General features: G+C 36.7%; 1 protein-coding gene across 4 annotated transcripts in view; it reads left to right on the top strand.

Annotated features, from left to right (window-relative positions):
* Positions 1-14552, top strand: part of DSE (dermatan sulfate epimerase) — a 43629-nt gene that overhangs the window by 7596 nt on the left and 21481 nt on the right. For 3 of the 4 annotated variants that reach the window (XM_058173542.1, XM_058173550.1, XM_058173525.1), the window contains exon 2: positions 9096-9564. In XM_058173542.1, the coding sequence (XP_058029525.1) occupies positions 9149-9564 (416 nt within the window). In that variant the 5' untranslated portion in view covers positions 9096-9148. Of the gene's footprint in view, positions 1-9095; positions 9565-14552 lie in introns of those variants that run through there. The other variant, XM_058173533.1, reaches the window with a different exon arrangement.

Raw genomic sequence — 14552 nt, 5'->3', positions numbered from 1 at the left:
GGACAGGATATGAAGATTAAAGTCTGTGTAACAATTGTAATCATACTCATGACCAGTGATAGTAGAGCCAGCCCCATAAATGTAGAAAAGAAAAAGTAATACTGGTAGTCCTCAATTTACAACTGTTCGAAGTTAGCAACTGTGTGATTAACTTAACTGCAGTAATTCACTTAGCAACTGTGGCAAAAGGTCATAAAATCAGGTGCGACTCCCTTAACCACTTTGCTTAGCAATAGAAATTCGGATCCCAATTATAGTCATAAGTTAACTATAGCAATGTTGGCAGACATTCCTATAATATTTTATAGATGTTAAAGGTGGCGCAGTAGTTCAGTAGTGGGTTTCAATTTAGTTTACTTCCGGTTCGCTCATGCGCACTTGTGCGCATGCGACGCTTCTGACAGCAGGAGGGCACAGCCTCTCGCTGCCACCAATCTGGGACGAACCGATAGCAACCCACCACTGCAGTGGTTAGAATACTGTATTGCGGGCTACTTCTGCTGACTGATGGCTGCCACTATTTCGGCAGTTTGAGTCTCACCAGCTCAAGGTTGACTCAGCCTTCCATCCTTCCAAGGTCAGTAAAACGAGGACCCAGATTGTTGAGGGCAATATGCTGATTCTGTAAACCACTTAGAGAGGGTTGTAAAGCACTGTAAAGCAGTATATAAGTCTAAGTACTATTGCTATTTCCCTTAGTCATCTCTAACAGTATGGTATGTCAATAATGCTTTAACAGTATTACCAGCCAGTAAAATGCAGCGGCAAATATCACTCAAATTGTCACATTAATTCTTCTTGCACAAGTTGCCTCCATGATGCCTTGGGTATAAGGCCTTTATTTGAAAGCCAGAGTGGTCTGGAAAATGGATTACAATCCGGTTCTGCAGATTATTCCTCCATAAAAAAAAAGATCCATAAATCTGAAGACTGAAAGACTGAAACTAAACAGCAATATTAAACTATCTAGTAGCTCAGTGAAAAAGGAAACTCAAGAGGAAACAGGAAATGACTGTTTGAAGCCATCTGGGGGAAAAAAGATGTGTGGCTTCCAGAAGGCAAAGCACAATTTGGGGAATGTTGATAGCAGTCAAGTTAAACAAAACAAAATATCAGATGACTAATATGAAGAACCACACTGACACAAGTAGGAGATGAGACTCCACGAATCAGGAATCCTACGTTCCAGGAATCAGGCCCATTACATTTCCTCTTTACCTCCTACCTTGCTTGCTACCATCCTATCTGTTCTATCAGTGCAGCAACATATGTACTGAATAGAGAATTAGTTCATTGGTGAGATCCAGTGGTGGGATTCAGCCAGTTCGCACCACTTCGGGAGAACCGGTTGTTAACTTTCTGAGCAGTTTGGTGAACTGGTTGTTGGAAGAAATCATTAGGGCAGAGAACCGGTTGTTAAATCATTTGAATCCCACCACTGGTGAGATCTATAATCCACTCTTTTTCCAAGAATTCAAAATGGTATTATATACCATAAAGTCATTTTTGACTCCTAGAGAAGACATAGAATTTATCCTTGACAATCTATCACTAAACTGTCTCCCAATGGGGGACACTTGCTGACACTTAACTGAGTCCCTCCACCTTATTAGTCTGTCTTTCTTTCTTTCTTTCTTTCTTTCTTTCTTTCTTTCTTTCTTTCTTTCTTTCTTTCTTTCTTTCTTTCTTTTTCTTCCTTCCTTCCTCCCTTCCTCCCTCCCTCCCTTCCTTTCTTTCTTCCTTCCTTCCTTTCTTTCTTTTTCTCCCTCCCTCCCTCCCTCCCACCCACCTTCCTTCCTCCCTCCCTCCCTCCCTTCCTTCCTTTCTTTCCCAATCATTAGAGCTTTTACCAAAGACTTGAGCCTTCTCATACAATGTCCAAAGTAGGAAAATTTGAGCCTGGTCAATTGTGCTTCAAATGAGAACTCTGAGTTGATTTGTTCGATGAGCCACCAGTATGTTTTCTTCAAGATGGTATAGAGCAGTGGTCACCAACCAGTGGTCCATGGACCACTGGTGGACCGTGAGAAAATTTTGGTGGTCCGCAGAAAAATTAATTGCACTTTTTATATTGCACTAGATACTATTTATCTTTTTAAAAATTCATATTAGTGGTCCTCGAGATTTAAAATTATGAATTTAGTGGTCCCTGAGGTCCGAAAGGTATAGAGAGCAGTTTTTCTCCTTGACATTTACTGTGTAAGGTAGGTTAGAGTTAAGAGAGAGAGAAATAGAGACTATAAAGGCTAGATAGCTGAGCAAAATGGCATAAATCCTGGTTTTTATTTCTGGCTACAAAACTCTAAAAAGAAACAGCTGACAAGATATATTGCCAAATTGGAAAACTACAATTTCCTGCTGCTTTTCCACTGGAAAAAAAGCAAATGAATTTTAGACTGTTTTATAGATCTAAACAAGTTGAATAAACCTGTCCCCTCCCCCACACATCAGATTGCACCTATTTTTGTGATTTCATAATATCATTATCCTGTCATTGTTTTAAAATGTGCTGTTTTCAATAAGGATAGCTACATAAAAAGATGGTATGAAGTCCAATACAGTTGTTCTACTTTTCTCTTCCTTAAGTATATTTTATGATAGGAAGAGAAAGAAAAAAACTGATAGAAGGATAAGAGGAGGCAACATATAGGAGACAGAGATATCTAGATTTCACAATAGAATTGCAGAGTGTTTTAAGCCATCAATCCTTCCATTAAACATTGCCACCTTGTGGGACCTAGGAAGGGTGCCTTTTCTGTCACACTCCCACCTTCTGGAACAACATTCCTCCCCACAGATAAGGTCAGCACGCTCCTTCCTAAGCTTCCAGAAAACTTTGAAAATCTGGCTTTGGTCCCAGACCAGGGGTTGATGTTCATGATTTGTTCCATGGCCTCCATTATGTTAATTTTGTTGTTTATTAGATCATATTTATTTAGATTACCTATTTGATTTAATGTTTCCAGCTGTTCATATGTTTTTTTTCTGTAGTTATTATGCCACCCAGAATCAAGTGGAGTTGGATACAGACAATAAATTTAAATAAAATAAATAAGTCATAGCTGACCTATAGTGACCAGAACAGCAATGTTCAAAATGACCTGGATCGTTTTTAGGGAAGTTGAGTGGGATAAAATGGGAGGCAAGAGACTAAATTCACTATTGGGAGGCAGATGAACTTATGCTCCATCTTGCTTGCCTATGCTCTCCATTATCCCCTGATACTTTCCCCACGACCATTTGTGGGTATTACCTGCTGCCATTATAACTATTGCATCTAAGGAGAAGAAACTCCTATGCACTTTTATTAATGGTGCCTACTTGTTCAATTCCAAACAGTTGGAGCTTTTTGTACAAAGAAAAAAGATATCATTTTTCTACTTGCCTTTACTGATACGTGATGGAGTATTATCTGAAAATTGTGTAGCAATATTACCCAGAGTCCCTCTCTGAGGGAAATGGATGGTTCAAAAATATGAAATATAAATAAATCGCCACCACCTCTTGCAAAATGTTTTCTAATTTTATTTCTGGAATATACAGTAGATGAGGCAATATAATTATAGAATACAGAATAAAAGACTTGGAAGGGACTTTGGAGATCTTCTAGTCCAACCTCTTGCTCAAGTAGGAGACCTCTCTCTTTCCAGACAAATGGCTGTCCAATCGCTCTTAAAAACCTCCAGTGATGGAGTGTCCACAACTTCTGGAGGCAAGACGTTCCACTGATTAATTGTTCTCACTGTCAGGACATTTATCCTAAATTCTAGGTTGGATCTCTCCTTGATAAGTTTCCATCTATTACTTCTTGTCCTGTCTTTAGGTACTTTGAAAAATAGGTTGACCACTTCTTCTCTGTGATAGCCTCTCACATATTGGAAGATTGTTATCATGTCACCCCTAGTCCTTCTCTTCCTTAGATTAGAAACACCCAGTTCCTGCAACTATTCATCATATGTTTTAACCTCAAGCTCCCTAAACATCTTTGGTGCTCTTCTTAGTACCCCTTCTAGAGTCTCAACATCTTTTTTGTATCCTGGTGACCAAAACTGGACACAATATTCCATGAATGGTCTTACCAAAGCAGTGCTAACACTTCACATAATCTTGATACTCTATTGATGCAGCCTAGGACTGCATTGTACTACTTCTTTTTTTGGCAGCTGCAGCACATTGCTGGTTCATATTTAAGTGGTTGTCCACTTAATTATAGTGATAGCAATAGCTATCTGAGTGGATTACGGTGTCAACATATTGTCCCCCAACAATCTGGGTCCTCATTTTACCAACCTCGGAATGATGGAAGGCTAGTCAACCTTGAAGTCCTGTCAGGCTCAAACTCCAGGTTGTTGGCAGAGTTTGCCTGCAATACTGCCTTCTAATCACTGTGCCATTATTATATATCTCTGATATGCTTTTTTGCATTTACATAATTATTTCTATGGGAAGTGGAACTGAGGAAGAACAAGTATCACATTCTTCAGGGCATCTGCCTCTAAATGAGTATTATATTCTTTCAATTTGAGCTCTAGCAGTAAAATTGAAGCTACCAGAGAATATTAATGCCTGATGCATTAGCAAAGTAACTCTGAGATAGTAGGGAAAATATAAGCCATTCATTTATTGAGTTATCTGATGTGTGTTAGTACAGAGTGGCAGTCTCTCCTGTCCATTTGTTGTCGATGTAGCTGGAGGTATATGGTGGTGTAGCATATACTGCATGTTTTCAGATGCAGTGGTGAGGTCTGATAGCTGGTAGAGTTGATGTTGATAATGATAACCTTTACTGGGAATTGGTGAAGACAAAGAGAGGGAGAGAATGATTATCTGGCTTTTTTCATTGATTCAGGCTTTTTGCTGATTGGAATACAATTAACCCATAAGCCAGTATAGCATCCTAGTTAATTTAAATTTGTTCTTGTTATGCCCCCCCAGTTCTGTGCTATTCCAATAACATATTGATTAAGACAATGACAGATTTTGATAGTATAAAAAAATCCTGCTTAGTCCATTTATGGCTGTCAAAACTCCATTTGAGCAAGATGGCTCTGGTGATTTTTATTCAAAATTGGACTCTTTGGCATATTCTTTCAAAAAGCAGTAGAGTGCAAGCTTTCTCAGCTTGTGAACTAGTAATATTTAGAGAATTTACACCTGTTAATATCATCGTTATAAATAGAACATCTGCAAATTATGTGGCTAAAAGGGTCTGTTCAGTTGTTGAAAGTAGTAAGCAAATATCAAAGATGAATATTGAGGGAATATTAATATATTCTTTATTGTTGTTTTCATATACTGATGTAGTCAAAAGTATTAGTACTCCTCTGTTTCCCAAAGAATCCCAATTCGTTGTGAAATAAGTTGAAACTGAGACAATCTAATGGCATCCAGAGTTCTTTATTCCACAATTCACAGAGCACATATATTCTTGTGACAATTACAACTTATTTCATGGTAAATTGAAATTCTTTTTGGACTAAAAGTGATATGATACCAATACATTTGGCTTTCATCTCTGAATGGTCTGCTGAATAATTGACCTTTTATGGGAGGAAATTATTTTTTTTCCAAGTTGACATCAGCGCTACAAAAAACTGCTAATATGATTTTTAATAATCATATGTCATGTGTGTACATTATGCAGGTTGACATAATCTAACTGCGCAGACTACCTGGCTAGAGTCTGTCTCTTAGAACTAAATAACATAGTAAATACTATACAGAGGTGGGTTTCAGCAGATTCTGACCAGTTCTGGAGAACCAGTAGTAAAAATTCTGACTGGCCCCGCCCCCATCTATTTTCTGCCTCCCAAGTCCCAGCTGATGGGGAGGAAATGGAAATTTTACAGTATCCTTCCCCTGCCACGCCCACAGAACCAGTAGTAAACAAAATTGAAACCCACCACTGGTACCGTAACTGTGGATTCAGATACTTTTCCTACCAAACTGCTGAGTACAGAAAATGCTTCTGTTTCTTTACAGAGATTTTTTAATTCATTTGTTCAGCCTAATACATGTAAAAATTGTTTTTGAAAAAGTAGAAATGTCAAGAAACTGTGTGTATGTTTGAGAACATATGCATGCAAAAGGGGACGATTATCTTTGCCTTTTACTTGGTTTTGATTGCCTGAATTTCCTTGTAAAATACCTGTACACCATGGTGAAGAAAATATTTTCATCTGATTCTAAAAACAATGTTTGTTTTTAGTGATCTTTTCAAGATGTGACAAACGGTTCTGGCAGGATCTTATGTTCTGCCCTGTGAATGTTTTATTCAGCAGGCTAATTCTAAGATTTCTTTTTTTAGACAGTTTCTTGTTTCATTGTAGTTCACTGGTCAATAATGTAATTGGTTCATGCTGTAAAAGAGGAGAGTCAGTAATTGCAGAAGTGATTTAAGGTTAGAAGGACTCATAAACAGTTTTTCTATTTGTTAAATACTGTAGATGAAAACTGACAGACAGTGATTAGCATTATACAGCAGAAGGAATGTGTGGCAGAGAAAGTCTAAAATTTAAGAGTTTAAAAGATAAGCTTTATTCAGGAAATAACATGGTGATACCTAAGCCCACCTTACTACTATCTACAGTAGTGATGATCCTAAGATAGGGGTGGTAAAGGGAAGAGGGAAGTTCCTAAACTGCACAGATTAGAATCGAAAAGAAAACTGAATTGAGGGAAGAAAGAAATGATGAAAGACTCAGAGAAATGCTACTTAACAGACATGCAAAAATTAGTCTTTTAAAAAAGGAAAGGAGATGCCTACTTTCTCTACATCCATTGCTCCTATTGCCAGTGCATGCAAAATGAATTGCAAGAGTGGCTAGTCAACATTGACTGAGGTGAAAAGTTAACTGGTGTCAGAACCTATTAGTACTTGGGAGACCATCAGGATGTACCAAGTCAGTAACTTTGAATAATAAATAAATAAAAAGGTCCCAGAAGACCACATGACAAATTATTCCTGTGTTACTGACAACAAAGCTACATAGGCACTCCAAAATCAAGTTAAAGTCCGGATAGTCACCAGAAATCAAGCATTCTCATTTGATTATTTGATATTAGACTGTTGAATATTCCCCCAAATGGCCTGGAATAGGAAAGACATGCATTTCATAAAACCAAATCAAAATCAAATATAATTAAAATTATATTGTTGTTAATGTGATTGTTTCCTATGTATTAAATACTCCTCTCCCATTGTCACATAAGCTTTTGTAGAGTCCAGTGCCCTTCTGGGGAGAGTTGTACCACCCACCACTGCCTGAAAAGCTTTAGCAGTGAGACTTTAAGGCGCCAGCCAGACTCAGGGGTTGGCATGTGTCACCTCAAGTGGCAAAATGACAAATTAAGAACGGAATTTCCTTTGACAAGTAATTTTAAAAAATGAAGAAAATAATCAGAACTGATCCATCTCTGTTCACCCAGATCATTAATTTTCATGGGGGCTGTACAGCAATAACACCACCGTGGTTCCACCAGGATCAGTATTTTTAAATTCTCTTCAGCACTTTTTTCAGGCATGACAATCACATAAGCAGTCATCTGTGTGTGATTCTGCATTCAAGGTTCCTATTTGCATCCTTATTTCCGCCCTCAAAACAATAATTTATTAGCCTAATATTGGCCCCTCAGTTTGGAAAACTTGATCACTGTGTGTGGCTTTAGTTTGTTTTAGCTTCTTACGTACTTCTCCTGTAGCTGAATTTTATGAAACAGCTTTTCCTCAGGAAAAATAAAATTGTGCAGTAGGTTTTTCAATGTCACGCTTTCTCCGTTGGCCTATTTCTGGTTTTAATAATTGAAAACTACTGTTCATTATTTACGTAAATCTATCTTTCTTGGTCCTGTTTTCTGTAACCTTTCCCCTTCGGAGAATTTCAGGAATTCTCTAACTTTCCTCTGGGAAATCCTAGACTGTTTCATCTAAGACCAAAGTTGAAATAATTGGTAATTTTGAAAAGAGGGGAGGGTGCATATGTTTAAAACACTCTTTTGTTTTACTTCCAAGCAGAGTTTGCCATTTTCAAGCCTTTTAAAATGGGCACGTATTTGGGGAAATACACGCTTCTATTTAATGTTCAACTTTTTTAGCAGCAAGCTATAAATCTCAGCAAGCCAAATGGAAGGATTCTTTTGACTGAATGGGAAAAAACATGCATGCCCTAAAGGCCAGATATTTCAAATATACTTCCAGGATTCTACTCTGCTGTGTGTGTATGTTTTTTTTCAATGTTTCTCTTAATGAAGACGTGTCACAACCAGAGTCTTTAAAAATGACCCTTGCTGACACCTCCCACATTCCAGATCCTTTACTCTACAGCTGTGAACCTCAGCCAATTGAACATTCACAATCTTGGCAGAGGTTCACATAATCCCTGTCTCTCTTCCTTTCTTCCTGCTTTCCTGCAAGCACAGTAAGAAATGTTTTACATTAGGCATTCTTAATTATTTGATGGCCGAAAATTTGTTTTTTTTAACAGCCAAGAATTTAGTTATGCCTAATTAGACTGTCACATATATTAGAACATACTTTATAAATCCAAAAGTGCATCAGAGATTTCTAAAGATCTATTCCTGCAGTAAAACAAAAAAGCCCTAAAGACTGTTGGCCAAATTATATTAATGCAAGATGCTACCAGCATTGTATTTATTCAGCAGGATTATACTGATACAGTTTGAAGAAATTAAACATAACCACTAGATTAAAAAAAGCAGATACAATTGATAATATATCATGTTTGCAAACATTATAAATAACTTTTAAATAATCCATTAATATTATTTTCTCATTTCCTGACCTATAGTTTTATTTCTATTTATTTATCAATCCGTCATTGGAGGCCATTTAGGCCACTGAATTTAGTCAGGAATAGTATTTGAAGACAAAAAGCAGTACATAGGATTTTATTTAATTATACTGTGCACTCTATGTGTTGTAATACATCTGCTCCTAACTTTTATGGAAGGAACTTGAATAGCGGTATTGTTTGTATTTAAAACCTGAATTTTCCCATATACTTTCCAGTGTCTTAGTCAAAAATGTCAGCCATTATTCCATTGACCTCACTTTTCATTCTTCTTTTGCCATCTAGGCTCCTTCAAAAATGATTTGGCTGCCTTCGAGAGCTGGAGCTCTAATGCCACAATGAGGACTCACACACGGGGGGCTCCCAGTGTGTTTTTCATACATGTGGTTTGCTTTGCACTAATCTGCAGCACTGACAACAACCCAAGCACTGCTGTTCCATTTGTCAATGCCAACTACGACAACTACCCAATGCTCTACTTCTCTAGACGAGAGATACAGGATCTCCGGTATAAGGCAGGCACTACACATCAACACATTGCAGCTCGGTTGGTTGAAGCTGTGGAAATCATGCTGTCAAACTCTTTGGAGTATCTTCCTCCCTGGGATCCGAAAGACTTCAGTGCTCGGTGGAATGAAATATATGGCAACAATTTGGGTGCTCTGGCAATGTTCTGCATACTTTATCCAGACAACATGGAAGCTCTTGACATGGCCAAAGACTACATGGAAAGAATGGCGGCTCAGCCTAGTTGGTAGATTTTTGTCTTGTTTTTATTGCAAAAAATAACTATACAATGCATATTTGGGATATATTAAGAGTAAAGGAGTATAGAATGCTTTGGTTTCTTTTTATAACTCTGTTTTTAGGGAATACCTATTTTTAAAGCTTATATCTAAAACAGGCATTAACATTTTTAGTGTATTCCAGTATACATGTCATATAAGCTAGCATTTGAATGTCCATTCTGAATCTGGAAACTTCAGTTTGGAGGTCCAAAACAGAATATTGACTTTTCTCCAATTTGGAAAGATGCTTGTAAGTCCAGGTCAGCCCACCCCCACCCCCCACATACCAGTTTTCTGTTAAAAGTCAACACATTGGCCACTATCTGATTGCTGTTAGATTATTTTCAGCCACAAATAGCAGCCAAAGGGGCTGTTAAACTAATGCATACTGTATATAATTCAATACAGTTCTCAGCTGTATCCTAGAGAAGGGATACAATTGAGTTAAATGAACTTAGGAACCTGCTTGTATTTTAGAATATTTCTTGGAAATCTGCATTTAAATTAAATAAACATGATCAACTCTTAATATTTTTAAAGGAAACTTTGTTAATTGTAATATAGGATATAAAAGTGTTTTATTTTTTTTAAGTTTAAAGTTCTGGCTTTAATATGTGATTGAAACTTCAAACATAATCTTTAACATTCATAAATACCTGTATGAATGTAATGAACATTGTTGCTGCATAATGAAAATGCCAGAAAATTTGTCCACCCTTTATTTTAATTGTCAAAACTAGCATGGGGAAGCAACCACAATAATTACAGAACACAGAATAACAGAGTGGGAAGGGATCTTGGAGGTCTTCTAGTCCAATCCCTTGCCCAGGAGACCTTGTACCATTTTGGACAGATGGCTGTATCCAGTTGCCTCTTAAAAACCTCCAGTGATTGGAGCACCTGCAACTTTTGGAAGCAAGCCATTCCGCTGGTTAATTTTTCTCACTGACAAGAAATTTACCCTTAGTTCTAGGTTGCATCTCTCTTTGTTAAGCTTTCATCCATTACTTCTTTTCTTGCCCTGAGATGCTTTGGAGGATAGGTTGACCCTCTCCACTCTGTGACAACCCTTCAAATATTGGAGTGCTACCATGTCACCCGTTGGTCTTCCCTTTGTTAGATTAGTAGACATTCCCATTCATCATAAAGTTTAGCCTTCAGTCCCCTAAACATTTTTGTTGCTCTTCTCTGCATTCTTTCTCAACATCTTTTTTATGTTTTTGTTATTCTATATTCTGTAATTACTGTGGTTGCTCCCACACACACTATTTTTGACAATTGAAATAAATGGTGGTCATTTTCTCTGGCCTTTTCATTATGTAGCAATAATGTTCATTCATGCAATTATTTATAAATGTTAAATATTATGTTTGAAGTTTAAATCAAACACTTAAGTCATTTTTTTCATGTTAGAGTAACAAAAGCTGCATAGTTTAAAAGTACTTATTGTTAAAATGGCAATAAAAGCTGTGGACTTCAAAAGAAAAAGGGTAATAAATTAGAATGCTGAGTATTTAATCCAGAGTTTACTCATTTTTTTAAATGATTGACAGAAATAATATGCAATTTCAATTTATCAGTGAAGTTTGAAATTCCTTAAGGCAATATAAAAGCAATAATAGCCTAATAATAGTTTTGCAACAAATGAAAGAATGGAAAGAATTTCACTCGCTGTCATTTTCAAGTGTAAAATTTACTGTGAGATGAGATTTGTGGATATAAACCAGTGGTGAAATCCAATTTTTTTTACTACCGGTTCTGTGGGTGTGGCTTGGTGGGCATGGTGTGGCTTGCTGGGCGTGGCTTGGTGGGCATGGCAGGGGAAGGATATTGCAAAATCTCTATTTCCAGCCCACTCTGGGGCCACCCAGAGGTGGTATTTGCTGCTTCTCCGAACTATTCAAAATTTCCACTACCGGTTCTCCAGAACCTGTCAGAACCTGCTGGATTTCACCCCTGATATAAACTAAATATTAGTTGTAACATGGGATTCCTACTTTTCCTCAAAAAACATTCCTGTAAAAGAATAATGACCTGCTTTAGATTCAACCTTCAGGCACTGCTACTGTATGGTTTGAAAGGCATCTTTGTTTTCCTTTACTTTATCAAAACTGAATGATCTTGATAAAGCATCTAACTACTTTAAATGATGCTGCTTCTGGCTCTTGGAATACAACTTGAAATCTTCATTTGTGCTTAGATAACTTATACCTGAAATTTATCTCTTCCAAGCTAACCACATGACTTATTTTTCCTCTAAATGCTTATCTGTAATCTCTTTTGAAACAGAGATAACACCATTAATTTAATTTAATTTTCACTGTAACTTTTACTGATTTATATTGTCAATTAAATTTATTTCTTTAGATATTTTTTATTCCACCTTTATTAGTTTTATAAATAACTCTGATACTCCTTTCCCCGTCCTGTTTCCCCCACAACAACAAACCTGTAAGGGGGCTTGGATTGAGAGAGAGTGATTGGTCCAAAGTTTCCCATCTGATTTTCATGCCTCAATCAGGATTAGAACTCAGTCTCCTGATTTCTAGCCTAGGGCCTTAACAACTAGACCAAAATGACTGTCTCAGTGTATTTGTACTATAATTCCATGATCAGACTCTACAGTCCTTAGAAGACATTCAACATATTGGATGATAGTAATTGTCATCATTATAGGCAATTCTATGAACAATTTATAAATTATAGTAAAAGACAGTATGGATTATGTTCTGTAGCTAAAACTCTATAAATGCTTGGCATATATATATATCTTCAGGCTTCTGACAGGTAATATTATATCAATATGTTTCAGGCAAAGATAGTCTTGGATCCGGGCCATGAGGGGCTACTGTGAGTGTTTAATAAATTGAAGACCTGGCCAGCAGGTTTCTAAAATTCTACTTTGCCAAAATAATTCACCAGACGCTAAGAATTTGTAAATAAAATCAAAATAAAGATAAAGGTTTCCCCTGTCCAGTCACGTCTGATTCTAGGGGGTGATGCTCATCTCTGCTTCTTAGCCAAGGGAGCATCATTGTCTGTAAGCATTTCTGTGGTCATGTGGCCAACATGACTATACGCCAAGGTGCACCAAGCACTGTTACCCTCCCACCGAAATGGTACCTATTTATCTAGTCACATTTTCATACTTTTGAACTGCTAGGTGAGCAGGAGCTGGGGTGAAAATGAAAACCCACCCTATTGTGCATTGCTCGGGTCTCGAAACTGGGTTCGAAACTTCCAGCCGACAATCCCAGAGTCTTAAACACTGAGCCACCACATCCTTCTTAAAATCAAAATATGCCGCTGTAAATTTGATTGTTACACTGTGTGGAAGATGGGGCTATTAGTACCATTCAAAAGCTCCCAGGCCTTGTGGAAGTTCAGTCCATGGAAGAAGCCTTCTAAGCAGTTTAAGGCTTTGAGAGGATTCTGTGCTTCAAGATTACAACCATCAGTTTTGAAGAGGTGCTCCAGTTTGCTTGGTAAAACTGCCTGTCCAAATAATTGCTGAACCCTACTTGGAATCATCAGGAAACATTTTGTCCCAAATATGAAGAGATCTATTATTTTTAATGTGGAAACGATAATGTGATCCTACTTTGGAGCCATCAGTATTTCAATACTTTTTATTAAAATGCAAGCTAGTTCATAAGAATATTGTCTACCACTTTTGAAATATTCTGTAAAGAAAAATCACATGATACAAATATCTGGGAGCTATGTGACAGCAAAATACAAGTGTGGGAATATTTATTATAACTTCTCTTGCCAAAATTCCTCAGTAGAATAGTTCATAATGAAATACAGCTCATAATACCCCATTCCATTTCCAGTTAGCTTCCTTGAGAAAAGAATAAAAGAGCAAAATCATTTTCATATACTTGTATAAGTGGCCTCTCAGAACAGCCTTCCACAGTCTCAGTTTCAATGAGTACATTTCAACTGCTATAATTTCTCCAGCCAGATAACTGTTACTGGGAATTGTCGGAGATGCCATTTAAAAACAATTTTTAAAAATACTTATTTTACATATTTGAATTTATAAGGCACCCAAATCCAATAGACTCCATTTATGTCCAAGCAGTTTAATTGCACTGGTTATAGCTCCAGTAGTTTTTTTAGAGAGAACAACTGTAGTGATAGGAAAACAAAAATATTCATTCATTCATTCATTCATTCATTCATTCATTCATTTGCTGTAGTCACCCATATCAGTCAATGATATGTCTAATGTCTTACAGTTAAGATACTAAAATATTTTAAAAAGAATCTAGAACCAAATCTAGAAATCAATAACATTTTTATTGCTTATATGTAAGATTGATGCAAGCATGACCATAGGTGATACTATAGGCTGAATAAAAAAAGCAGAGCTAAAAAGATAATATTAGATATTAGAATATTAACTGAAATCTTGTTCTGCAAATAAGAAAGTGACTATGTAACCACTGTTTCAGTTGATATCATACGAATTCTGCAAAGATTGAAGGCTAACCTTCTCTGATTGCTTGGCCTCACATGATGGAGAAAATGTGATCTCAGATACCATCTCATGTGTTAAAGGGAAAACACATTGATTTTTAATACAAGCAAATCAAAAAGTTTGTCGTCTTGATTCTCTGGACTAAAAATAACAACAACAACAACAACAACAACTTGATTCAGGAAGGGTTATTTTAGAGCAAATATGACTGATTAATTTTCAAAACAGTCTTTCATGAATTGAAAAACAGAATGAACTGCTATACGTTTTTTGAAATGTTAATAAAGATTAAATTGAATAGACAGTGAATTGTTTGAAATTGCAATGTTGATCTCAAAGAAGAAATTAGGTTTATGAAACGCAGAATTCTTGGGTTACACCTAAATTCCTGGTTTTGTACAGACAGAAGAAACCCACAATTTTAAAGATGCAGTTTGTTCATCTCAAAAAAATAATCTTTTTTTGCAA

This window comes from Ahaetulla prasina, chromosome 1 (assembly GCF_028640845.1).
Source record: "Ahaetulla prasina isolate Xishuangbanna chromosome 1, ASM2864084v1, whole genome shotgun sequence".
Lineage (NCBI taxonomy): Eukaryota > Metazoa > Chordata > Lepidosauria > Squamata > Colubridae > Ahaetulla > Ahaetulla prasina.
Note: the sequence above shows the minus strand (reverse complement) of the source record. Positions and strands in the feature narration are given on the sequence as shown.